We start from the raw sequence: 27,018 nt of genomic DNA, 5'->3' as shown, positions 1-27,018 counted from the left end.
TTGCACCTGGCTTTGCTTGGCTGCATGCAGATGGTTTCTGGGATGCAGGATTGGCTTTGCAGGAAGCCAGAAAAAAGCTGGCAGGCTCAGGGGAGCTCTTCTTTTGGGCTATGAAGGAAGATGTGTCTGATCTTGGAGCTGGTGAAGGATGTAGAGCACAAGTCTCCTGTGGGGCAGAAGGAATTGTGGTTGTTTAGCCTGCAGGAAAGGAGGCTGAGGGGAGACTTTCTTTCTACAGTTCCCTGAAGGGAGGTGGGAGTAGGGCAGGGTCAGTCTCTTCTCCTAAGTAACAAACGAGAGGGTAAGAAGGAACAGCTTCAAATCACACCAGGGAAGGCTTAGGTTGGGCATGAGGAGCAATTTCCTCCCCAGAAAGGTTGTCAAGGCCTGGAACAGGCTGCCCAGGGCAGTGGTGGAGTCCCCATCCCTGGAGGGGTGTAACAGCAGTGTAGATGTGGTACTGAGGGCCATGTTTCAGTGGTGAGCTGGCAGTGCTGGGTTAATGGTTAGACTCCATCATCTCTTCCAACCAACACAATTCTGTGATTCCACCATACCCCTCCACAGCTCTTTCTTACTTCATTTTAGGCAGCACTTTGCTGCTCCCTCTGGTTTTTCCTAAATCCTTCTGCTTCCTCCTGTCCCATCCCCTCCTTCCTGGCCACAAGGTTATTGCTCTGATCCCAGTTCCCCAGATATCCCCCAGGTATCACACTGCAGCACAGTGAGGTGCAGGAAAAAACTTTCTGAAGAGGTGACAGTGCTCAAGTGAACTAAAAGATGATGTTTCTCCTGTTCTTGTTCAAGAATTCCTTTGGGTCCAATAAATGATTCCTTGTCCTGATACATTCCCTTCAGCTCACCAATTCACAACTCCTCCTAGGAGGAAGTGGCTGCTTGCACTGTGACAGGTTAGAGCTGAAGTACTGTGCTCAGTTCTGGGCTCCCCAGTTCAAGAGGGTCAGGGATACACTAGAGAGTGTCAAAGAGAGGCTAGGAGGATGCTGAAGGGACTGGAACATGTCTGATGAAGAATTGCTGAGAAACCTGGGGCTGGTTAGCCCAAAGAAGAGCAGCCTGAGAGGAGTTCTCATTAGTATTTAGCAATATCTGAAGAGTAGGTGTCAAGAAGCAGGGGCCAGGCTCTTTTCAGTGGTGTCCTGTGACAACACAAGAGGCAATGGATACAAACTGGAACCCAGGAAGTTCCACCTCAACATGAAGAAAAACTTCTTTCCTGTGAGGGTGCTGGAGCCCTGGAGCAGGCTGCCCAGAGAGGTTGTGGAGTCTCCTTCTCCAAAGGCTTTCAAACCCCATCTGGATGAGCTCCTGTGTGGCCTGCCCTGGGGGATCCTGCTTTGCCAGGAGGTTGGACTCAATCTCCAGAGATCCCTTCCAACCCCTCCATTCTATGATTCTCACAACACCTCCAGCCACACACAGTTGTGATGTTCCCTCCGCATATCAGTTTGGGGTTTTCTTCACCTTATCCATTGAAGGAGAACTGAAAGCTTCTATTTGGAAGCTAATAATCACAATCTCAAGTGGACCTGCACTAGACCACTGGACTACAGTCCATGGTGACTGACAAGTTAATAATTAAAGAGCAGATGGGGGGAAAAAAAAAAGCCAAGGAACTAATTTTAGTTGAATTGGAGAAGTCCATTAACAGTGAAAATCTTTCTGGGCTCAGCACCACCAGGATGCTGATTCCTCAGACCAGAATTCCAACCTTTTAAACTGGCTGTCATCAGAAAGCCTAACAAAGGACAGAAAAAAAAATGCACTTCAGTGTCTGAGTATAAAGTCTGAAACTACCTCATTGAGGGACTTTGATTCTGCTGAAAGCAAGAGTGTGATTCTGCAAGATTCAGCACCACTGTTTTGAACCCCCACTTGAGTTCACCAGTTCACAGGACACCTCCATGCACTTTCTCTCCTCATTTATTGAGCTATCATTAAGCTATCAGTTGGCACTATCACAGAATGCATTCCTCAGGATCACAGAATCACAGAATGCCAGGGGCTGGAAGCGACCTCCAAAGTCCATCCAGTCCAACCCTCCTGCCAGAGCAGCATCACCCAGGGCAGGGCACACAGGAACACAGCCAGGTGGGTTTTGAGTATCTCCAGAGAGGGAGACTCCGCAACCCCCCTGGCCAGCCTGTTCCAGTCTTCTGTCACCCTCACAGGGAAAAAACCTCTTCCTCCTGTTTCCATGGAACTTCCTGTGCCTCAACTTCTACAGTGCCCCTTGTGCTGGCATTGGGCATCCCCCAGCAGAGCCTGGCTCCAGCCTCTGGGCACTCCCCCTGCACATCTTTATCAACAGCAGTGAGGTCACCTCTCAGGCTCCTCCTTTCTGACCTACAGAGCCTCCCTGTAGCTCTCTTCCTAAGGAAGATGTTCCACTGCCCTAATAATTTTTGTGGCTCTGTGCTGGACTCTTTGAAGCAGCTCCCTGAGGTCCTTCTTGAGCTGAGGGACCCAGAACTGGACACAATATTTCAGAGGAGGCCTCACCAGGGCAGAGCAGAGGGGCAGGAGAACCTCTCTGGACCTACTCACCACAGCCCTTCTAATCCACCCCAGGATGCCCTTGGCCTTCTTGGCCACAAGGGCACATTGCTGGCTCATGGTCAACCTCCCATCCATCAGGACCCCCAGGTCCTTTTCCCCCTCACTGCTCTCCAGGTTGGAAGAGACCCTCAAAGGTGTTCTTGTCCACCGCCCCTGCAGTGAGCAGGGACATCTCATCTTCAGCTGGCTGTCAACCAGCACCCCCAGATCCTTTCTCCAAAGAGGTTCTTCACTTCAATGTCACCAAGTTCACAGCAGGGCATTAATTCTGTCTCATCTCTTTCCCCTGTAGTTCAAGCCAGTGCCCTGCAACTCAGAAATAGGATTTCACCTGATTAAAACTCAATCAAGCAAGATTAAAGGTGTGGGGAAAATGGAAATCCATGCATCAAACAAATGTAGGAACCAAAGCTGCAGGTCAAGGGATCTCCATTACAAAGACATAAATGATTCAGTGAGCCAGATGCTTGTGAAGCCTTTTAGGACACACATCCACCAAATTCCTCAGCTGTATTCCAAACCTAGCACATGCTGACACTCCTGGCTATCCAAAAGCAGGCATCAAGTGTTCTCTTCCTTTCATCTGGACCAAATTTAAGCTCCTGTTGTTATCAAGCACCCCTACATGAAATAGTTCAGCTCTCACCCTTTTAAAACTGCTGCCTAGTCAGCAGGACTGCTCTAGTCCAGGTTAGGAGTCTGAAGTGGGACAGAGAGGCCACTGCTTCCTTGACTGAGAAACCTGGGACCGTTTAGTCTGGAGAAGAGAAGGCTAAGAGGGGATTTTATTAGTGTCTCTAAATATCTGAGGGGTGGGTGACAAGAGGAAGGGGCCAGGCTCTTTTTGGTGGCACCCAGGAACAGGACAAGGAATGAATGAATACAAGATGGAACACAGGAAATTCCAACTTAACATGAGGAGAAACTTCTTTTCTGTGAGGGTGCTGGAGCCCTGGAGCAGGCTTCCCAGAGAGGTTGTGGAGTCTCCTTCTCTGGAGACTTTCAAAGCTAACCTGGATGTGTTTCTGTGTGGCCTGCCCTGGGTGATCCTGCTCTGGCAGGGGGGTTGGACTGGATGATCTCTGGAGGTCCTTTCCAACCCCTAACATTCTACTGTTCTATGACTCCATGACCAGAGAGGCTGCCCCAAGACCTCTGCTGGAGCCAGCTGGCCTGCAGCTGCAGCAGTGTGGCCAGCAGGAATGGAGCAGTGAGCCTGTACTTGGCACTGGTGAGGCTACACCTCAAATATCTGGTTCAGTTTTGGGCCCTTCACTCCAAGAAGGACATTGACATGCTGGAGTGGGTCCATAGAAGGGCAACAAAGCCGGTGAAGGGTCCTAGAGCATAAGTCTTGTGAGGAGCAGCTGAGGGTACTGAGGGTATTCACCCTGGAGAAAAGGAGGCTGAGGGGAGACCTTGTCAGTCTCTACAGCTTCCTGGAGTCAGTCTTTTGTCCCAAGGAAAAAGCAGACAACAGAAAATGTCCTCAGGTTGTGCCAGGGTTGGTTTAGTTAGGACATGAGGAACAATGTCTTCACTGAAAAAGTGGGTAAGGCCTTGAAGAGGCTCCCCAGGGAAGTGGTGGAATCAGCATCCCTGGAAGCCTTCAAGGAATGTGTAGCTGTGGTGCTGAGGGACATGGTTCAGTGGTGGGCTTGGTAGTGTTGGGCTAGCCACTGAACACAATCATCTTGGGGACCTTTTCCAGCCTTAATGATCAGCAAGTTCACTGATGATATGAAACTGAGGGGCAGTGGGGTGGGGGTGGCTGACACCCCATCAGGCTGTGCTGCCATCCAGTGAGGTCCACCACATCTCTGGGCAGCCTGTTCCAGGATTTCACCACTCTCACTGTAAAGAGCTTCCCCCTAATGCCCAAGCTAAATCTCCCCTGCTCCAGTTTCAAACCATTGTCCCCATTCCATCACCACAGGCCCTTCCAAACAGTCCCTCCCCAGCCTTCCTGTAGGTCCCCTTCAGATACTGAAATGCTGCTCTAAGGTCTCCCTAGGGATGAACAGCACAGACTGTCTCAGCCTGTCCTTGCAGGAGAGGTGTTCCAGCCCTCTCACCATCTTCATGGCCATCCTCTGGACCCACTCCAGCAGGTTCATGCCCTTCCTGTGCTGGGGACCCCATAGATGGACACAGTACTCCAGGTGAGGTCTCACCAGAGCAGAGCAGAGTGGCAGCATCACCCCTCCTGACCCTCTGGCTGTGCTGCTTTTGCTGCAGCCCAGCCCAGGTTGTGGCCTAAAGATCCACAACCCCTGCTGCTGCCTGCTCTGTACCATCACAGTTGTTGCCTTTCTGATAACAAGATGAGGTCAATAGCTGAAGTGAAGCCACCAACACCCTCACAAAGCGTGCCAGGTTACACCCAGCCCAGGAGGGCGTGGGCTGAAAAGAACCTAGCCCCCAGGTGGACAAAGAAACCTGACCCAGGTGGGCAGAGAGACTTGGTTCCTCCTCCCAGGGGAGGGGTCCCTGGGTCAAAGTCTATTCTGCTCCCACCTCCTGTCCACAGCCTTTTTAAGGGGAGACATTTCCTGCTTCTCTCTCTTGCTCCGGCCCTCGCCTGCTTGAGAGGCTGCTCCTGCTGCTCCCTGCTGCTGCTCCCATGGTTGAGCCTGCTCCATGTTGCTCCAGACTCCTAAGGACTGCATCTCTGCATTGCATGCAGAGAATCCTTTGCCAGCCATGCCTGGCTTTGTATATATTTTTATTTATACCTTTGTAACCTCCCTTTTACTCAGATTCCTTTTATATTTTGTTAAACTTAACCTTTTCACTTCCAAATCAATTCCAGACTCTTTCTTTTGAGATTTTACCTCTCTTTTCTACTGCCTAATTTGCTTTCACCTACCGGCAAAAAGGGAGAGGGGATGCAATCTAAATCTGTTTCCATGTGGGCTTTTGGACTCTGAAAGCTGAAAGCACAACAATGAGTAGCTGGAGTGAGCCACCAAGAGCCTCCCAAGGTGAGAGCAGAGGTGTGGAAGAGCTTTGGAGAGGAGGACTCTCACACTTACTCTTGGAAGGGACGCGCAGGTTGGATCGCACCACTTGCAGGGAGTCCGCCTGAACCCGCAGCTCGTAGCTTGTGACGCTCTCATAGTCCAGAGGCTTCTGAACCCAGATCACTCCTGTTCTGTTGTTAATAGCAAACACCCCTGAAAGCCAGCAGAAACACAAGTGACTTTCTAATATCCAGAATCCTGGGCTTTTAACGCCTCAAAGTTCCTGTTTTGGTGATGACATTGTGCTCTGGCACCACCTTCACTAAGTCCTTCCCACCCGTCCCTCAGGCCCCCAGAAGGCCATGCAGCTGCTGTGTGAGGCTTGCTCCAAAGGAGCACAGCAGCTGAAGCCAGCCTGGCACACGCTCCCCAGAGGAGTTGTGGTGTCTCTTTCTCTGGAGACTTTCAAGACCCACCTGGATGTATTCCTGTGCAACCTGTGCTAGATTCTCTGGCCCTGCTCTGGCAGGGGGGTTGGACTCAATGATCTCTGGAGGTCCCTTCCAACCCCTAACCTCCTGTGACCCTGTGTGATCCTGTGGAATAACCAGCTGGAGGACGTGCTGGCAGGAGAAGGCAAGACAAACAGCCCCCTCTCACAAAAAACAGAATGAGATGGGGAATTCCTCCACACCCCTCCATATAATTTAGAGCAATTTTGCTTAGAGATTTCAAGGTGGATCATGGAGAGTACTCCAGAAGGATGCACATCATCGACTCACAGAATGCACTGGGTTGGAAGGGACCTCTAGAGGTCATCTCGTCCAATCCCTGTGCAGTAAGCAGGGACATCCCCAACTAGATCACACCCATCACAGAATTACAGAATGTTAGGGGCTAGAAGGGACCTCCAAAGCTCATCCAGTCCAACCCCCCTGCCAGAGCAGGGTCACCCAGAGCAGATCACACAGGAACACATCCAGGTGGGTCTTAAATAGCTCCAGAGAGGGAGACTCCCCTGGGCAGCCTGTTCCAGTGCTCTGTTGCCCTCACAGTGAAAACCTTCTTCCTCCTGTTCACATGGAGCTTCCTGTGCCTCACTGTACTGTTCAAGTATCAGCTCCAATCTTTGTGGCTAGAGCATGGTAAGCTTAGAATGTCCTAGAGCAGATTTGGAAGCAAGAAGTAGAATCACAGAATGGTTTGGGTTGGAAGGGGCCTTTAAAGCTCATCTAGTCCAACCCCCCTGCACTAAGCAGGGACATCTTCAACTAGATCCAGCTTACTCAGGCCCACATCCAACCTGACCCGGAATGGTTCCAGGGATGGGGGCTTCTATCACCACTCTGGGCAACCTGGATGCCTCATCACCTTCAAGTCTAAATCTTCCCCTTTTTTCAGTTTCAAACCGTGATCCCTGATCTTGTCACAACAAGCCCTGCTCAAAAGTCCATCCCCATCCTCTTACAGCCCCCTTTAAGCTGAAAGGCAATGAGAAGGTCTCCCTGGAGCCTTCTCTTCTCCAGGCTGAACAAGCCCATCAAAGCTATTTTTACTCTTCAGTGTCCCAGGGATTCAGACCATGTGGCAGGGATGTGAACCTTCCCATCAGTGAGAATTTCATTGTGTTTTAATTTTTATTGCAGCTGTGCTAAGTGAGCTGTTCTTGAGCTGATCTCTGAGGGCTTGATAACAGCCACCCCTCCTGCTCACACAGCTGTGGTGGGACTTCAGCTCAGCAGCTTTATTTCTAATCATTATTTCTTGGAGGCTTCTGATGCATGCAGTAGGCTCAGGCATAATCACTAAGACCAAAATATTAGTACTTACCCTCTTCATTTCCTGCAACAATTGAATAGACAATGGTCTGGTTCAAGGCAGCTGCTGTAACAACTACCACCACAGTTCCTTTTGGGGCACTTTCACTCACTGGTGGGGGTCTGCAGGACAGAACAGAAGTATTTGTGTTATATTCCAGTTGCCTGACCAGCAAAGTGCTGAATCTTAAGTCCTCAGATGAGCAGTTTCATCCCATTTTGAGATCTGTAATTACAGAAAGACATCTTAAAGGCCTCTGCAAATACACAAAACAGTTACCAGGAGGGAATTCCCCCAGGGGGTGGTTGAATCCCTATTCCTTGAGATGTTTAAAACAAATTGCCCCTCATTAAACAAAAAAACAAAAAGGCAACCCCAACCTTGGATTAAAATACTAAACCAGAACAACAGGATTGAAATAAAGCCATCATTTATACACAAAATCACTGAAAAACGATACAAATTGCAAACAAATAAAATCACCTGGGTTGGAAGGGACCTCTAAAAGTCATCCAGTCCAAGCCCTTCTGCACTTAGCAGGGACATCCTCCACTAGATCAGGTTACCCAGAGCCAGGTTGAGCATCACCTTGAATATCTCCAGGCAAGGGGCCTCAGCCACCTCTCTGGGCAACCTGAGTTCAACCACCACCTCTGGGCACTGTTCCACCACCCTCATGGTGCAGAACTTGTTCCTCACATCCAATCTAAATCTGCTCTGCTCTAGTTTGAAGCCATTGCCCCTTCTCTCTCCCTGCAGGCCTTTGCAAACAGTCCCTCTGCAGCCTTCTTGTAGCCACCTTCAGGTCCTGGCAGGCTGCTATTATGTCTCCCCAGAGCCTTCTCTTCTCCAGGCTGAACACCCCCAGCTCCCTCAGCCTGTCCTCACAGCAGAGCTGCTCCCAACCCCCTGAGCATTTCCATGGCCCTCTTCTGAACCCACTCCATCAGGTCCATGTCCTTCCTGTATTGAGGGCTCCAGAGCTGGGCACAGCATTGCAGGTGAGGTCTCCCCAGAGCAGAGCAGAGGGGCAGGATCTCCTCTCTGGATCTCTGGCCATGCTGCTTGGGATGCAGCCCAGGATGCCATTTGCCTTCTGAGCTGCAAGCTCACACTTTTAATTTGGTATATCTCAGTTCTCCATATCTTGATCAGAGAGGAAATGGAGACTGAACACATCTTGCAGGACAGAACTATTTTTGATGTCCAAAGTGAAATATTCAGTTCTCCTCTCTCTTCTCTTTCCTTTTTCCCTTTGCTGAGCATGCCAGGCTCTCATCCATTTTTCAATTTGCCTCTAATCCAATACGGTTTCAATTCACCAGGAAACTTTTTTTATCTCAAAAAGCATGAACAGGGTGGGGGAGATTTAATCAAAACTTAAATTTAACAGCAGGAAAGCCAGTAATGAATTGGAAAACTGGTTTAGTGCTGGAGTTGAATAGTGTGTGTGCTGTGTGTCTAACTCTGGATTGCACACTTCAGTCAACTCTGTTTTAATTCATGGAGGTCAACAAGCATTTTAGAATCAAATATTTCTTATTATTTTTGATAAAGTTCTTAGCTCAACTTAATTAAAATGCCTTTTTGGATATCTCCTGGTACATCATCTCCTTATTGTCTCTGACACTGCAGCTTCTTTTGGTCTTAGCTAGTTTGAACCCTCCAGGGCAATCTACCTGAAGCTATTTCACCCTCTTCCATTTGAAGGCTGCACACCCATTCCTGCACAGGTTCTTTTTACCCCACTTCTCATGGCAGGTGATTTCATTTGGCTTTTCGTCCATCTGATTGCTTGGCATTACAGAGAAGCTTTGTATGCCATCAAGAATGATGGAACTTAGGTATTTTTCTGGAGAAAAGTCAAGTGCAGGCTAGTGTCTGTAGTGGGGTGAGCTAACAGGACTTACATGGAGACTCAAATAGCTGATAAAGCTCTAGAAAGGAAACACTGAAATTGCTCTGGCTGTGCAGCTGAGGTGTGAAATACTGGAAGGAATAATCACAGAATTCTTCTGGTTGGAAAAGATCTTTAAGATCATTGAGCCCAACCATCAACCCAACCCTGTCCCCAGGTGCCACAGCCACAGGTTTCTTGAACACCTCCAGGGATGGGGACTCCACCACCTCCCTGGGCAGCCTGTTCCAATCCCTGACCACTCTTGCAGCAAAGAAATTTTTCCTCATCTCCAACCTAACCCTCCCCTGGCACAACTTCAGGCCATTTTCCTCTCACCCTATCACCTGATACTAGGGAGAAGAGCCCAACTCCCACCTCACTGCAGCCTCCTTTCAGGGAGCTGGGTAGAGCAATGAGGTCTCACCTCAGCCCCTCTTTCTCCCCACTAAACCACCCCAGTTCCCTCAGCTGCTCCTCACCAGCCCTGTTTTCTAGACCCTTCTCCAGCTTTGTTGCCCTTCTCTGGACACACTGCAGCCCCTCAATGGCCTTATTGGAGTGAGGGGCCCAAAACTGAACCCAGCACTCAAGCTGTGGCCTCAGCAGTGCCCAGCACAGGGGCACAATCCCTGCCCTGCCCCTGCAGCCCACACCATTGCTGCTCCAGGCCAGGATGCCAGTGGGCTCCATACCCACCTGAGCAAAGTTCTGTGTTCAAGTTTCTAAGCTGTGCAGCAAAACAAAAAAGCAAAGGCACAAGAAAGCAAGAACTAAGCATCACGCTGGCAGCTCTTCTAATTCTTTCACCCATACAATTACCTTGGCTTCCTGTCCTTGCTCAAATAAAGGACTCAGACACATTTTTGAGCCATAAATGATCAATTTCTCAGGTTTTACAGACTCAGGGGTTGGAAGTGAGCTCTGGAGATCAACCCCTGTGCCAAAGCAGGTTCATGGAAAGGACACAGAGACACATCCAGGCAGAGTTTGCATGTCTCACAGGTAATCAGTGATAGAACAAGAGGGAATGGCCTCAAGCTGTGACTGGGTAGGTTTAGACTGGACAGTAGGAAACATTTTTCCCAGCAAGAGTGGTCAGACATTGGCACAGGCTGCCCAGGGAGGTGGTGGAGTCACCAGCTCTGGAGGTCTTTAAAGGTCCTTTGGATGTGGTGCTTGGGGATATGGTTTAGGGGTGACCCTTGTAGAGGAGGGTTCTGGATTGGACTTGGTGATCCTGAGGGGCTTTTCCAACCTGAATGTTTCCGTGATTCTGTGATTCTGTCTCCAGAGATGAAGACTGCACCACCACTCTGGGCAGCCTGCTCCAGTAAGTGCAACTGCAGCAACCTGAAGAGTTTGTCAGAGAGAGATAGAGATTCTTTTTTTAAAGGAATGGAAAATTTTCCTCTTAATTAGATGTATTTTCTCAGCAGCTTATCTGCAAAGCATTCTGACCAGGATCATGTACTTCACATCCTCACTTTCTGTCTCAGTTCTCACATTCCTTCAAGACATTCTGACCTTCTCAAGGCCTTTATCTCCCAAACAGATGACATGCCAGGCTGGGCAGTGTTACAGTGAACCCCTGTCAGAACCTATTATCTTTTAAGGCAAATGTTACATTTTGTGCCTGTGAACTCCCTGTCATCAGGCATAAAGCATTTGTGTTATTCCAACAATCTTCCTAAATTAAAGTGAAGGACATGAAGACATGAAAATTGCTGTCAGGATCACTGGAGATGCAAAAAATGAAAAGAAAAAAGATTTTCCATCTAGCACAACCTAGGACACAGTCACAAAAAGGAACAAGTGTAGGCTCCTGTCCCTGGGGAGGAATAAGCCCTTGTAGCAGTACAGGTGAGAGGTTGACCTGCTTAGAAAGCAGCTCTGCAGAGAAGGATCTGGGAGTGCTGGGGAACAGCAAGTTGTCCTTCAGCCAGCAATGTGTCCTCATGGTCAAGGAGGCCAATGGTTTCTTGTGGTGCATGGCTAGCAGGTCAAGGGAGTTTCTCCTCCCCCTCTACTGTGGCACAGTGAGGCTACACAGAATCATAGATCTGTTGAGGTTGGAAGAGACCTTTGAGATCATCGAGACCAACTCCTCACCTAGAGCTCACAATCCCACCACTGCTGCTGAGCCACTCCCACTGAACCACATCCAAACATCTTTCAAATACCTTCAGGGTTTGGGATTCTAACACCTCCGTGGGCAGCCTGGGCCAGTGCCTGAGAGCCCTTGCTGGGAAGAAATTTTTCCTAATATCCAACCTGAGCCACCCCTGGCACAACTTGAGGCCATTTCCTCTTGTCCTGTCACTTGCTGCCTGTGAGAAGAGACTGACCCCCACCTTGCTCCAAGTTCCTTTCAGGGAGTTGCAGTGGGTGATGAGGCTTCTCTCAGCTTCCTCTTCCAAAGACTACACAAGCCCAGTTCCCTCAGCTGCTCCTCATAGAACTTGTGTTTAAAAACCTCTCGAGCACTGAGTCTGCTTCTGGGTTCCTTGGTCTAAGACAGACAGGGAACTACTGGAGAGAGTCCAATGGAGTTGGAAAGGCTGGAAGACCTGGAGTTGTTTAGCCTGGAGAAGAGCAGCCTGAGAGGGGAACTTCTCAGAGGGGATCTTCTCACTGCCCATCAATAGCTAAAAGGGACCAATTACCACTGATATATCTAAATAGAAATGACCACTCCTGATTTTCTAAGGCATGTCCAGATGAAGCTGTTCCTCTCCCTGGAAGAACTCATTCCTCTTCAAGATTTGCACTTTTCTCTCAACCATTGTGAAGAGGGATGACCAGGAGCTTTCCAGTCTGGAGAGGAGAAGACTTGGAAGGGATTTAATAGATGTTTATAAATATCTGAGGGCTGGGTATCAAGAGGGAGGGGACAGGCTCTGCTCACTTGCACCCTGGGATAGGACAAGGGGCAGTGGATAGAAACTCCAGCACAGGTGGTTCCACCTCAACATGAGGAGGAACTTCTTCACTGTGAGGGTCCTAGAGCCCTGGAACAGGCTGCCCAGAGAGGCTGTGGAATCTCCTTCTCTGAAGGCTTTCCAGCCCTGTCTGGATGTGTTCCTGTGTGACCTGTGGCAGACCAAAAGGCTCCATTCTTCCTGCCAGGAGCTGAGGTCCCTCACATTATTCCCCTGTGGGGGAAGCCCAGGCTGGAATTTGGAACTGTGACTGGCTGGGTTCTCTGGACTGGTATGTATTGGCACTGGACACATTGCCTAGGGAAGCCTTAAACAGAGTGTCCAGGAAGCAGTCTGCTCTCTCCTTTTCTCTCTGATTTTGGCTCTCATTTTGGGATCAGGTTTGGCACTCATTTTGGACTCGCTCTGCTCTCACTCTGGTGTGACAGTGTGAGAGCTGAAATCCCCCTCCCACACTGACTGTAACCAGGCTAGCTCAGTCTGGAAGCAAATGGAAGCTGTATTACAGCTGTAAAGGAGTTTAATCAGTTTTGTGCATCATTCTGGGGTGGGGTTTAAGGGAAAATAAAGATCACTCTGGTTTTGTAATCCCCACCTTATTAACTTATTCTCAATCTAAACAGGAGACATTGCCCCAGTCCTTTGGAAACAGGTTGGGGAGAGATTAAAATGATACTACGAGGAAACTGCTGGCAGCTCTGCACTTCTTTTTGGGCTGTGTGATGGCTGCACACCTGCCTGATGTGCCCACCAGCAGTAACGAGCAGGCAGCTCTCAGTCATGGTTTCACTTCCTGCTTCAGCAGCACCCTGCAGGTAGTGATGACCTTTCAGTTGTGAGGATGTGATGTTTATCAATTAACAAAGGAAGGAAAAGATTCCAAGTCCCTTTGAACCTTCTCTGGTTTAAAATGAGAACCCACTCCTAAAGAGGACAGGCTTGCTAAAATAAATAAAAAACGATCTTTTTGTATTCATCTGAGGTTCACTTCACATCTGGTCTCCACTCATCTGTAGTGCTTCTAATTATGAGCTGTTAATTAAGAAATTAAAGGGCTGACATTGCTTGTTTGAAAGAAATGGAAATTTCTGGATCAATGGCTTGCCCTGGAGTTCAACCAAGAGGTGAACTGGGTGGAGCCGTCAGAACAAGAGAAATAATAACTTGGGAAAGGAGTGCTGAGAGAAGCTCACTGGATTTCCCCAAGGGATTTATTGTTGGAGATCACAGAAAGGGTAGGATTGGAAGGGACCTCTGAAGATCATCTAGTCCAAGCCCCCTGCCAGACAAGGATCATCTAAAGCAGATCAGAGAGCAGCCCTGTGGAGAAGGACCTGGGAGCCCTGGTAGATAACAAGTTCTGCATGGGACAGCAATGTGCCCTGGGGGCCAGGAAGGCCAAGGGGGTCCTGGGCTGCATTCAGAAGTGTGGCCAGCAGAGCCAGGGAGGTTCTCCTCCTCCCCCACTCTGCCCTAGTGAGGCCTCACACGGAATACTGCATCCAGTTGCGGGTTCCCCAGTTCAAGCGGGACAGGGATCTGCTGGAGAAAGTCCAATAGAGGGCTACAAGGATGCTGAAGGGACTGCAGCATGTGGCCTATGAGGAGAAGCTGAGAGCCTTGGGGCTTAGTCTGGAGAAGAGAAGGCTGAGAGGGATTTAATAAATGTTTATAAATATCTGAGGGCTGGGGGTCAAGAGGGAGGAGACAGCCTCTGCTCAGTAACACCCTGGGGTAGGACAAGGGGCAATGGATGGAAACTACAGCATAGGGAGTTCCATCTCAATGTGAGGAAGAACTTCTTCACTGTGAGGGTGCCAGAGCCCTGGAGCAGGCTGCCCAGAGAGGTTGTGGAGTCTCCTTCTCTGGAGCCTTTCCAGCCCTGTCTGGATGTGTTCCTGTGTGACCTGTGCTGGATTCTATGGTCCTGTTCTGGCAGCAGGGGTGGACTGGAAGATCTCCAGAGGTCCCTTCCAACCCCTAACATCCTGTGAGCCTGTGATCATGTGAAACAGGAGGAGATCATAGTCACCATTAAAATCCTTAATAAATGGTGAGAATGGATGTAGGATCAGAGAACTGTTTTGGTTGGAAGAGGCCTCTAAGATCATTGAGTCCAACCTTCAACCCAACACCACCACCATGGCCATTAAACCATGTCTCCAAGTGCCAGGGCCACAGTTTCCTTAAACCCTTCCAGGGATGGGGACTCTACCACCTTCCTGGGCAGCCTGTGCCAATGTCTGACCACTCTTGTAGCAGAGAAATATTTCCTCAGCTCCAGCCTAACCCTCCCCTGGCACAATTTCAGGCTGTTTCCTCTCCTGATACTAGGGAGAAGAGAGGAACCCTCACATACCTCCAGCCTCCTCTCAGGGAGTTGTAGAGAGCAATGAGATCTCCTCTCAACCTCCTTTTTTCCAGACTAAACACCCCCATGTCCCTCAGCTGCTCCTCACCAGCCCTGTTCTCCAGACCCTTCCCCAGCTTTGTTGCCCTTCTCTGGACACACTCCACACACCCTCAGTGTCCTCCTTGGAGTGAGAAGCTCAAAACGGAACCCAGTACTCAAATTCTAAACCCCTGTCCTCATCACTTTCTGTACCTATCATTCCAAACCATTTCTCTCCAGGCTGTCCCTCCAGCTGGAGGGAGACAGCAGAACTGGCAGCTCAGACCTTGTCTGTATGCTGCTGACTACCATCCCATGTGTCCATCAGCTTCAGTGCTTGGACCTTCCTCTGCCAGCAGAGCTTTGGAGAACCAGCAAAATCCAGCTGCCAGGCACCCCCCCCAGGGAGATGCAGCAGGCAGAGCAGCAGCAGCAGTGTCCTCCCCTGGCAGCCAAAGGTCAAGAGAGCTGTGAGGTAGGGCAGCTGAACGTCTGAGTGTGACAGGCTCTGCATTCTCTGGGATTTTGGCCTCTTCCCACTCTGCATTTCTATGGACTAAGCAAAGAATGCTTGGTTTGGAAAACACTTCAGCAGGCACTGCTGCTGTCAGCTCTCTCAAAGTCACATTTAATATCCATGACAAGGGCAACCAAGGATCTCTGCAGAGAAGAAGCCACATTGCTAATGCAGTTAAAGTCTGCAGCTGGTGAGGCCTCATCTGGAATACGGCATCCAGTTGTGGGCTCCCCAGTTCAAGAGGGACAGGGATCTGCTGGAGAGAGTCCAAGGGAGGGCTACAAGGATGATGAAGGGAGGGCTACAAGGATGATGAAGGGAGGGCTACAGGGATGACGAAGGGAGGGCTACAGGGATGACGAAGGGAGGGCTACAAGGACGATGAAGGGAGGGCTACAAGGATGATGAAGGGAGGGCTACAGGGATGATGAAGGGAGGGCTACAGGGATGATGAAGGGAGGGCTACAGGGATGATGAAAGGAGGGCTACAAGGACGATGAAGGGAGGGCTACAAGGACGATGAAGGGAGGGCTACAAGGACGATGAAGGGAGGGCTACAAGGACGATGAAGGGAGGGCTACAGGGACGATGAAGGGAGGGCTACAGGGATGATGAAGGGAGGGCTACAGGGATGATGAAAGGAGGGCTACAGGGATGATGAAGGGAGGGCTACAGGGATGATGAAGGGAGGGCTACAGGGATGATGAAGGGAGGGCTACAAGGACGATGAAGGGAGGGCTACAGGGATGATGAAGGGAGGGCTACAGGGATGATGAAAGGAGGGCTACAGGGATGATGAAGGGAGGGCTACAGGGATGATGAAGGGAGGGCTACAGGGATGATGAAGGGAGGGCTACAAGGATGATGAAGGGAGGGCTACAGGGATGATGAAGGGAGGGCTACAGGGATGATGAAGGGAGGGCTACAGGGATGATGAAGGGAGGGCTACAGGGATGATGAAGGGAGGGCTACAAGGACGATGAAGGGAGGGCTACAGGGATGACGAAGGGAGGGCTACAGGGATGATGAAGGGAGGGCTACAGGGATGATGAAGGGAGGGCTACAGGGATGATGAAGGGAGGACTACAGGGATGATGAAGGGAGGGCTACAAGGACGATGAAGGGAGGGCTACAAGGACGATGAAGGGAGGGCTACAAGGACGATGAAGGGAGGGCTACAAGGACGATGAAGGGAGGGCTACAAGGACGATGAAGGGAGGGCTACAAGGACGATGAAGGGAGGGCTACAAGGACGATGAAGGGAGGGCTACAGGGATGATGAAGGGAGGGCTACAGGGATGACGAAGGGAGGGCTACAGGGATGATGAAGGGAGGGCTACAGGGATGATGAAGGGAGGGCTACAGGGATGATGAAGGGAGGGCTACAGGGATGATGAAGGGAGGGCTACAGGGATGATGAAGGGAGGGCTACAAGGATGATGAAGGGAGGGCTACAGGGATGATGAAGGGAGGGCTACAAGGATGATGAAGGGAGGGCTACAGGGATGATGAAGGGAGGGCTACAAGGACGATGAAGGGAGGGCTACAGGGATGATGAAGGGAGGGCTACAAGGATGATGAAGGGAGGGCTACAGGGATGATGAAGGGAGGGCTACAAGGATGATGAAGAGAGGGCTACAAGGATGATGAAGGGAGGGCTACAAGGAATGATGAAGGGAGGGCTACAAGGAATGACGAAGGGAGAGCTACAAGGATGCTGAAGGGCCTGGAGCACTGCCTGGTGAGGAGAGGCTGAGAGCCCTGGGGCAGTTTAGTTTGGAGAGGAGAAGACTGAGAGGGGGTTTAATAAATGTTTATAAATATCTGAGGGCTGGGGGTCAAGAGGGAGGGGACAGCCTATGCTCACTTGCACCCTGGGATAGAACAAGGGGCAATGGATCTAAACTCCAGCACAGGAGGTTCCACCTCAACATGAGGAGGAACTTCTTCACTGTAAGTGTCACAGAGAACTGGAACAGGCTCCCCAGAGAGGTTGTGGAATTTCCTTCTCTGGAGACTTCCAAGACCCATCTGGATGTGTTCCTGTGTGACCTGTGCTGGACTCTATGATCCTGCTCTGGGGACTTTGAGGACTTGATGATCCTCAAAGGTTCCTTCCAACGCCTAACATCCTGTGATCCTAGAGGAACCCTGAGAGAGCCTGCAGCAGCAGGTGAAGTGCTGTGGAGACACTTAGGCTCCTATCCAAGGATACACTAGAGAGAGGTCCACGGGAGCTGGGTGTAGAGATGTCCTGAGAAGGTGTGAAAGGAGAGCTTGACATGGAACCACCTGGCCCTATGCTAATGGCCTGCAAGTACCTCAGGTGGCATCGTCACAAGCTGCTGCAGCAGATGACACAGGGACCTTGACAGACTTGACTGAAAGGCCAACACCAAACTCAGGAAGCTCAACAAAGCCAAGTGCAAGGTCCTGCACCTGGGTCAGGGCAATCCCAGATAAAGGCTGGGGGAAGAATGGATGGGGAACAGTCCTGAGGAAAAGCATCTGGGGGTGCTGGTGGATAAAGAGCTGAAAGCCACAATGAGCACTCATTGCCCAGAAGCCATCAGTGTCCTGGGCTGATGCCTTGCAGCTTGGGCAGCAGGGGCAGGGAGGGGATTCTGCCCCTCTGCTCTGCTGAGACCCCACCTGCAGTGCTGGGGCCAGCTCTGGAATCCTCAGCACAGGAGACATGGAGCTGTTACAGTGGGACCAGGAGGCCACAGCAATGCTGGGAGGGCTGGAAGCTCTCTGCTGTGAGGCCAGGCTGAGAGAGTTGGGGCTTATTCAGCCTGGAGAAGAGCAGACTCCAGGGAGCCCCCTTTGAAAGGGGATACAGGAGAGGTGAAGAGGGACATTTCATGAACCATTTAGTGACAGGACATGGGGAAAAGGCTTCAAAACAGAAGAAGCTAGGTTTGGATGAAACAGGGAGAAGAAGGGTGGTGAGACACTGGAACAGGTTGCCCAGGGAAGTTGTGGAGGCTCCAGCCAGGCTGGATGGGGCACCTTCAGCAACCTGGCCTAATGGAAGGTATCCCTGCCCATGGTAGGGGGGTTGGAACTAGATGATCTTTAAGGTCCCTTCCAGCTTAAACCATCCTGTGATTCTGTCACCTGCTGGCTGCAGCTGGTTTGCTTCTAACAGTGAGTGCATGGAGGAGGAACATCTGGAAGCACGCTGCACCCAGGCTGCTGGCTGCTCAGTCTCCACTTGCTAGTTCCTACTGTAAGAGTGGACTGGTTGCAGCAGATCTCTTTCTGGTGTACTGTAGTCATTAGGAAGGAACTTGAGGAGTGGCTGAAAGAACTGGGATTGTTTAGTCTGGAGAAAAGGAGGCTGAGGGGAGACCTCATTGCTCTCTACAGCTCCCTGAGAGGAGACTACAGTCAGGTGGGGGTAGGGCTCTACTCCCTATTCTCAGGTGATAGAAAGAGAGAAAATGGCCTGGGGTTGTGCCAGAGAGCTGAGGAAAATCATCTTTGCTGCAGGAGTGGTCAGGGATTGGAACAGGCTGCCCAGGGAGGTGGTGGAGTCCCCATGCCTGGAGGTGTTTAAGGAGCCTGTGGCCATGGCATTTGGGGACAGGGTTTGATGGCCATGGTGGTGTTGGGTTGAAGGTTGGACTGGAGGATCTTAGAGGTCTTTTCCAACTGAAACAATTCTATGGTTCTGTATTTTATCACTCACCTGTTATAAAGCAACTGCTTTGTGTTGCACTGTATGGTTCTCACAGCTCTTAGCTTCCCTTTGCTGTTTAGATGTCTGGCATTTAGAAGTCTCCAGTATAATTTGCTTGGCAGTATAATTTACTTTGCTAATGATTTAATTAGCATTTAAAAGTCTTTACAAGCCAAAAAAGAAGGTGATGGGGGTGGGGGAAGAAACTAAATTAATGTGCCCCAGCTGAAGGAATAATACAAAGAGAGAGACAGTGAATGGAATGGAAATCTCTGACTTTCCTCTCACTGCCTGGTGCCTACTGTGAAGACCACAATCAACCCAAGGGCTCCAAGCAGAAACCCTAATGCACTGCTGGACTTCTGAGGGAGCAAGGAGCTGCCACAGCAGCAGCTCAAGGCAGAGCTGCACTTTGATCTCCCTCTCAGCCTTTCTGATCATGCCATCTGGCATCCTCTCTCCTGGTTTTCTGTATTCCTTTCTGATTTGTAATACAAGCTGAAGCTGCAGCTTTAGTCTGCAAAACTAATCAGCTGTGACCCTTTTTTTTCCCTTTTAATACACAGAGATGAAGCTTCTCAAACAGCTAGAAAACAAGGCTGGATTCAGCCTGATTATGATAATTAGGCAAGCAAAGATCAATACTAATCCACTCCAAAGCCACTGATTCTCAGTCCTTCAGAAATTGCAGTATCCACATCCAACAGTTGCTAGTTTGGTAAGCAGGACCATCACTGGGTGCTGACATTCACCCCAAAGATCCGTTATGGCAGCTGGGAAATGCCTGCCACTTCCAGCAAGAAACCTCCCTCACAGCAAAGGGAGGCTTCTCCTCACGTTCAGACAGATCCTCCTGGGGTCCCATTTGTACCCATTGCCCCTCGTCCTGTCCCTGGACACCACTGAGCAGAGCCTGGCCCCAGCCTCTTGCCCCCCACAGCTCCTTTAGCTCTTGCTGAGCATTGCTCAGATCCCCTCTGGGGTTGCTCTTCTCCAGGCTCAACAGCCCCAGGGCTCTCAGCCTTTGTTCCTCACAGCTCCAGGCCCTTCAGCATCTTCATAACCTCCACTGGACTCTCCCCAGTAGTTCCCCATCTCTGTTGACCCAGGGAGCACTGTTGTTAGTAAAGAATTACAAAGCCATACTGCATTTACACCGAGTCATAACCTCTAATTCCCAACCTCACAGATTTCCTCCTGAATGGGAAACAAACCACAGACCTTGGCACATCTTTTCATGGAATCATAGAATGGGCTGGGTTGGAAGGGACCTCCAAAGGTCATCTAGTCCAGCTCTCTCTGCAGTCAGCAGGGGCATCCTCCACTAGATCAGGTAGCCTCTCTAGGGTTGCTCTTCTCCATGCCAAACAGCCCCAGGGCTCTCAGCCTTTCACAGTATACCAGAGGCTGGAAGGGACCTCAAGAGATCATCAGGTCCAACCCCCCTGCCAGAGCAGGATCACTTAGGGTAGTCTGCACAGGAATGCATCCAGGTGGGTTTGGAAAGGCTCCAGAGAAGGAGACTCCACAACCCCCCTGGGCAGCCTGTTCCAGGGCTCTGTCACCCTCACTGGAAAGAAGTTTCTCCTCATGTTGAGCTGAAATCTTTTATGGTCAAGTTTGTACACATTGTTCCTTGGCTTATCACTGTGCACCACTCAAAAGAGCCTGGCCCCCTCCACTTGACACCCACCCCTCAGCTATTGATAGACATTGATCAGATCCCCTCTCAGTCTTATCAAGCCTAAAACAGCCCCAGGGCTCAGTCTCTCTTCACAGGGGAGATGCTCAAGTCCCTAAATCATCCTTGTGGCTCTCTGTTAGATTCTCTCCTGCAGGTCTCTGTCTTTCTTGAACTGGGGAGCCCAGAACTGGACACAGTATTCCAGGTGAGGCCTCACCAGGGCAGAGTAGAGAGGTAGAAGACCTTCCCTAGACCTGCTAGACCCCCCTTTCTTGATGCATCCCTGGATCCCACTGGTTCTCTTGGCCTCCTGGGCACTTTCCTCCTCACAGAGACACTCCAGGTCCCTCAGCATCTTCTTAGTCTCCACAGGACTCTCTCCAGTAGTTCTCTGTGTCTCTTGAACTGGGGTGCTCAGAAATGGACCCAGTCTGCCAGATGTGGCCTCACTAGGGCACAGAGTAGAGGTGGAAGAGAACCTCCCTTGACCTGCTGGCCACACTCTGATTGCAAACTGGAGGAAACACACTCAGGCTGCAGGAAACTTAACCTTAGAGGCTCAGTGACTCCAGCTGCAATTCCAATGCACAACATTCTTCATTTATCCACATGACTGACATTTACAACAGCTTTTGAGAAGATCATTTCAAACAAACCTCTCCTCACTGTCACTGTTACCTGCAGTCCAGCTCTCATCAGCTGGAGACAACCTGTTAAGATGTTGAAATGGCACCACTCTCTGATATGATTAGGGAAAGGCTGGCTGGCAGAGAAAGCAGCAGCTCTGTGGTATTTTGCCAGCCTCACTTTGGTAAATGGGAGCTGCAAATAAAAAAAGTCTTGGGTGTCATTTCCTAGTTGTGCTGGGGAGCACTAACTGCTGTCTCCTCAGAGCAGTATCCAATTTATTTCCTCAGGAATCACAGAATCACAGAATGTTAGGGCCTGGAAGGGAGCTCCAAAGCTCATCCAGTCCAACTCCCTGCCAGAGCAGGGTCACCCAGGGCAGGGCACACAGGAACACAGCCAGGTGGGGTTGGAATATCTCCACAGAGGGAGACTCCACAACCCCCCTGGGCAGCCTGTCCAGTCTTCTGGCACCCTCACAGGGAAAAACTTTTCCCTCCTGTTTCCATGGAACTTCCTATGGCTCAGCTTCCACCCCTGCCCCTTGTGCTGCCATTGGGCATCCCCCAGCAGAGCCTGGCTCCAGCCTCTGGGCACTCCCCCTGCACATCTTGATCCCCAGCAAGGAGGTCACCTCTCAGGCTCCTCCTCCCCAAGATACAGAGCCCTCAGCTCCCTCAGGCTCCCCTAGTAAGGAAGATCTTCCACTCCTAATCATCTTTGTGGCTCTGTGCTGGACTCTTTCAAGCAGTTCCCTGAGGTTTTTTTTTTTGAACTGAGGGGCCCAGAGCTGGACACAATACTCCAGATGCAGCAGAGTTACTATTACCAGCTGTTACAACCCAGGGGGGGTTGGTGCTTTGGTTCAACCTTTTTTGTGTGTCCTATTTCCTTCCACGAGCCAGAGTGAAGAGCAGAAGATGCAAGAGCTGAGCTATATGCAACAACAACAGATTAAACTCCCAAGGAAGGGGGTGGATTCCCCTACATTTGGCAGTTTCAAGGCCCAGCTTGACAGGGTGCTGGGCCAGCTCATTCCAACTCTATTCTTACACTGAGCCTTCACAGTATCTCAGTTTCACAGTATATCAGAGGTTGGAAGGGACCTCAAGAGATCATCAGGTCCAACCCCCCTGCCAGAGCAGCAGCACTTAGGGTAGTCTGCACAGGAATGCATCCAGGTGGGTTTAGAAAGTCTCCAGAGAAGGAGACTCCACAACCCCCCTGGGCAGCCTGTTCCAGGATTCTGTCACCCTCATTGTAATGAAGTTTCTCCTCATGTTGAGTTGAAATCTTCTATGTTCTAGTTTGAACCCATTGTTCCTTGTCCTATCACTGTATACCACTGAAAAGAGCCTGGCCCCCTCCCCTTGACACCCACCCCTCACATATTTATAGACATTGATCAGATCCCCTCTCAGTCTTCTCTTCTCAAGACCAAACAGCCCCAGGGCTCTCAGTCTCTCTTCATAGGGGAGATTTCAAATCCCCTAATCATCCTCATGGCTCTCTGTTGGATTCTCTCCAGCAGGTCTCTGTCTCTCTTGAACTGGGGAGCCCAAAACTGGGCCTTGAGGTCCCTTCCAACCTGGGATTCTATGAATCTCTGATTTTTGTAGCCCGCTCATCTCAGACTCACTTTCAAACAGGAAGCCATTCCAGCTGTAAACCCAGCAGTAGTGATGTGAAGGAATAAATCTTTTACCTGTACTCATCCTGTGTGAACCTTGGGATCACCGAAGGCTGCAGCACAGCAATTTCTACAGTAGTGGTGTTGAGCTTCACAGGGTCTCCATCATCATAGGCAATCACCACTAGCTAGAAACAATGCACAAAATCACTCAGTAGAGGCAAGGACATTTGTTAGAATTTATTGTATTTTGACTTGCAGCAATACTTCCTTTTCATTTCCTAGCAAATTGGGACAGCAATGTGCCCTTGTGGCCAGGAGAGCCAATGGGATCCTGGGGTACATTAGTAAAAGTCTGTCCAGCAGGTCTAGGGAAGGTCTCCTCCTCCCCTACTCTGCCCTGGTGATACCACACCTGGAATATTGTGTCTAGCTTGGTGCTCCCCAGCTCAAGACAGACAGAGCCCTGCTGGAGACAGTCCATCAGAGAGCTACAAGGATGATGAAGGGACTTGAACATCTCTGCTACAAAGAAAGACTGAGAAACATGAGAGGAGAAGGCTGAGAGGGGACTTTATCAGATCTACACATATCTGAGGGGTGGGTGTCAAGAGGAAGGGGCCAGGCTCTTTTCAGTGGCACCCAGTAGTAGGACAAGAAATGATGGATATAAGCTGCAACCCAGGAAGTTCCACCTCAACATGAGGAGAAACTTCTTTACTGTGAGGGTGCTGGAGCCCTGGAGCAGGCTGCCCAGAGAGGTTGTGCAGTCTCCTTCTCTGGAGACTTTCAAAGCCAACCTGGATGTGTTTCTGTGTGGCCTGCCCTAGGTGATCCTGCTTTGACAGGAGGGTTGGACCTGATGATCTCTGGAGGTCCCTTCCAACCCCTAGCATTCTGTGATTCTGTGAAATTGGATGACTTCCTTGGCTTCAAATGATACATTGTGGAAGAACAAAATGTAGAGGAGAGAAGTGATGTCTGACCAAAAGTTTCCAGAAACACAGTAAAGTGGAGTTCAAATACAACAATCTTCTACCACCTCTGTCCAAAACACACTGCCAGACTCAGGTGCTGCAAGTGATTCCCTTTGTGTGTTTAACCTGTGCTTCTCTGCTGGAACAAACAGTTCCACCTGTTTTCAACTATCTGCTAACAAAAGGATAAGAGGTCAGCCCACTGCAGATGGAGTAAAGGACAGCTTTGGAGGTCCCTTCTGGCCTAGACCATTCCATGATTCCATGACCCTGGGCAACCCTGCTCTGAGTGACCCTGCAGGGGGGGTTTGATTGGATGATCCCTAGCGGCCCCTTCCACCATGCTGGGACTCTGGGGTTATTTAATACAAAGGAACACAGAGAAACAGGAAGGTAAAAAGAATTCCATCAAATGCAGGCACTGTCTACTGACAAGAGCCAGCTCCAGGAGTCCATACCTTAAAGACTGTGCTTGGCTCCTCGTTTAGGTTGACTCTGGTGACCACACGTCCTGAGTCCTCCTCCACATCAAAAATGCTGGCACTGTAGGGGAACTGGACGACGTCGACTCTGTAGCGGACTCGACTTGCTGCTGTGCCCTGGAAGGCAAAAGCAAAGCCATTTCCAGCTTATTTTCACACATCAGCAAAGGGCTGGAAAGCAGCAGTGCTGAGCAGATCATCACAAACACAACTGCCTGCTTGTCTTAGAATCATGGAACCAACAAGGTTGGAAAAGACCTCAGAGATCATCAAGTCCAACCTATCACCCAGCACCTCATTACCAAACCCTGGCTTCAAGTGCCACATCCAGTCCTTTTTTGAACACCTCCAGGGATGGTGACTCCACCACCTCCCTGGGCAGTCCATTCCATGGCCAATTACTCTTTCTGTGAAGAACTTTCTCCTCACCCCAAGCCTAAACTTCCCCTGGTGCAGCTTGAGACTGTGTCCTCTTGTTCTGGTGCTGGTTGCCTGGGAGAAAACACCAACCCCCAACCAAGGGAGGCTACAACCTCCCTTCAGGTAGTTGTAGACAGCAATGAGGTCACCCCTGAGACTCCTCTTCTCCAGGCTAAACACCCTCAGCCTTTCCTCATAGGGCTTATGGTTGAGACCTCTCACCAGCCTCATTGCCCTTCTCTGGACATGTTCAAGTTTCTCAGTATCCTTCTTAAACTGAGGAGCCCAGAACTGGACACAGCACTCAAGGTGTGGCCTAAATAGAGCTGAGCACAGGGCAGGATGAGTTCCCTGCTCCTGCTGGCCACACTCTTCCTGATACAGCACAGGATGCCATTGGCCTTCTTGGCCACCTGGGCACACTGCTGGTTCCTGTTCAGCTGCTGCCCACCAGCACCCCCTGGTCCCCGTCTGCCTGGCTGCTTTCCAGCCACTCCAACCCCAGCCTGTAGCACTGCATGGGGTTGTTGTGGCCAAAGTGCAGCACCTGGCACTTGGGCTTGTTGAATGCCATCCTGTTGGACTCCACACATCTATCCAGTCTGGCAAGGTCCCTCTGCAGAGCCTCCTACCCTCTAACAGATCAACACCTGCTCCCAACTTGGTGTCATCTGCAAACTTACTAATGGTGGACTCAATCCCTTCATCCAGATCATCAATAAAGATATTGAACAGGGTTGGTTACCAAGCATCCTCCCCCCCAAAACTTTTTCTTAATTAACATTGCTGTTACCAAGCATCCTCCCTCCAAACTTTATTGTAGTTAACATTGCTGTTACCAAGCATCCTCCCACCAAAATTCCTTGTAGTTAACATTGCAGGATCCCTTCTAAAGGCAAAGGAACAAAAGGTGGAACAAAAGACCCCCATCCTTGGCTTAACTGTGAGCTTTTGGGTCTGCTCAGAACAAAAAAACCATAGCAGAGACTCACAAGTAGGGTCCCCCAGGGATCAGTGTTGGGCCTAATGCTGTTTAACACCTTCACAAGTGATTTGGATGTTTGGGGTTTGGTTTTCCAGGTTGTGCTCGTTTTGCTCCCTCTAAAAAAAGGATCCTGCCAATGTCCTGCATGCAGAACTACAGCCTGACCTGTCAGAAAATCATAGGATCACTGAATGGTTTAGATTGGAAGGGACCTTCAAGATCACCCAGTTCCAATCCCCCTGCCATGGGCAGGGACACCTCTCACCATCCCAGGTTCTCAAGGCCCCTGACCAATCTGGCCCTGAACACCTCAAGAGAGTGGGCAGCCACAACCTCCCTGGGCAACCTGTTCCAATGTCTCCCCACCCTCACTCTCAACAATTTCTTCCTAATCTCCAGTCTCAACCTCCCCTCTACCAGCTCAAAGCCATTGTCCCTCCTCCTATCACTACAAACCCCTGGAAAAAGTCCTTGTAGCTTTCTTGTAGCCCCCTTGACGTACTGGAGGTCTACTCTAAGGTCTCCTGGAGCCTTCTCTTCTCCAGGCTGGCCAGCCCCAGCTCTCCCAGCCTGTCCCCATAAGAGAGGTGCTCCATAACAGAGGTGATTATACCATTTTCCCCTTGGCATTCTCTGATTCAATCATTTCCCTTCAACAACATAATCAAGAAAAAATCACCTGCTGAAATCCTCTCTCTTTGGTTTCAGAGAAATGGTGCCCTCATTTGCTTGGAGGACCAAAAGCTATCATCATTAGCCCAGTGCACAGCAAGTAATTTGTTATTAAATAGACAAAAACCTCATCAGCTTATTGTTGCTGATGTGACTGTCAAGTACCCTTTGCTCCTGTCACTTCTGAAAATAACAACCCAGGGATTTATTTTTCATTTCCTACATTCTGCCACCAATGTAATCAGAAAACAAACAAACAAACAAACAAAAAAAAACCAACAAAAACCCACACAACCCCTTCAGAGAGATTTCCCAGGGAAATCTGTTTGGAAGCAAGTTTTAATTAGCCCAAAATGTCAATAATCTTTCACCTTTGCTCTAAATTAATATAGATGCATTCCTTTGTCTACAGTAAAACTTAAATATTGAAGATAATATTCATAGAATTGTTTGGGTTGGAAGACATCTTCAAGATCATCCAGTTCCAACCCCCTGCCATGGGCAGGGACACCTGCCACCAGCCCAGGTTGATCAAAGACTCATCCAGCCTGGCCTTGAGCACCTCCAAGGAGGAGGCATCCACAGCCTCCCTGGGCAACCTGTGCCAGTGTCTCACCACCCTCACTGCAAAGAATTTCTTCTTAATCTCCAGTCTCAATCTTCCCTCTCCCAGCTTATTCTCAAACAAAGCATAGAAAAGGTCTGTACTTGGCAGGACCCATGTCCGATCTCTCAAACCAAAGCTTT

General features: G+C 50.1%; 1 protein-coding gene across 2 annotated transcripts in view; it reads right to left on the bottom strand.

The window, feature by feature from the left end:
* Positions 1 to 27,018, bottom strand: part of PCDH15 (protocadherin related 15) — a 320,955-nt gene that overhangs the window by 27,592 nt on the left and 266,345 nt on the right. For both annotated transcript variants that reach the window (XM_054382646.1, XM_054382647.1), the window contains 4 exons: positions 24,171 to 24,311; positions 22,811 to 22,923; positions 7,374 to 7,483; positions 5,616 to 5,756 (listed from right to left, as the gene is read on the bottom strand). In XM_054382646.1, coding sequence (XP_054238621.1) covers positions 5,616 to 5,756; positions 7,374 to 7,483; positions 22,811 to 22,923; positions 24,171 to 24,311 — 505 coding nt within the window. The remainder of the gene's footprint in view (positions 1 to 5,615; positions 5,757 to 7,373; positions 7,484 to 22,810; positions 22,924 to 24,170; positions 24,312 to 27,018) is intronic.

The sequence above is a fragment of the Indicator indicator genome, chromosome 7, assembly GCF_027791375.1.
Source record: "Indicator indicator isolate 239-I01 chromosome 7, UM_Iind_1.1, whole genome shotgun sequence".
Classification (NCBI taxonomy): domain Eukaryota; kingdom Metazoa; phylum Chordata; class Aves; order Piciformes; family Indicatoridae; genus Indicator; species Indicator indicator.
The sequence above is the reverse complement of the archived record's forward strand: the minus strand, read 5'-3'. Positions and strand labels throughout refer to the sequence as shown.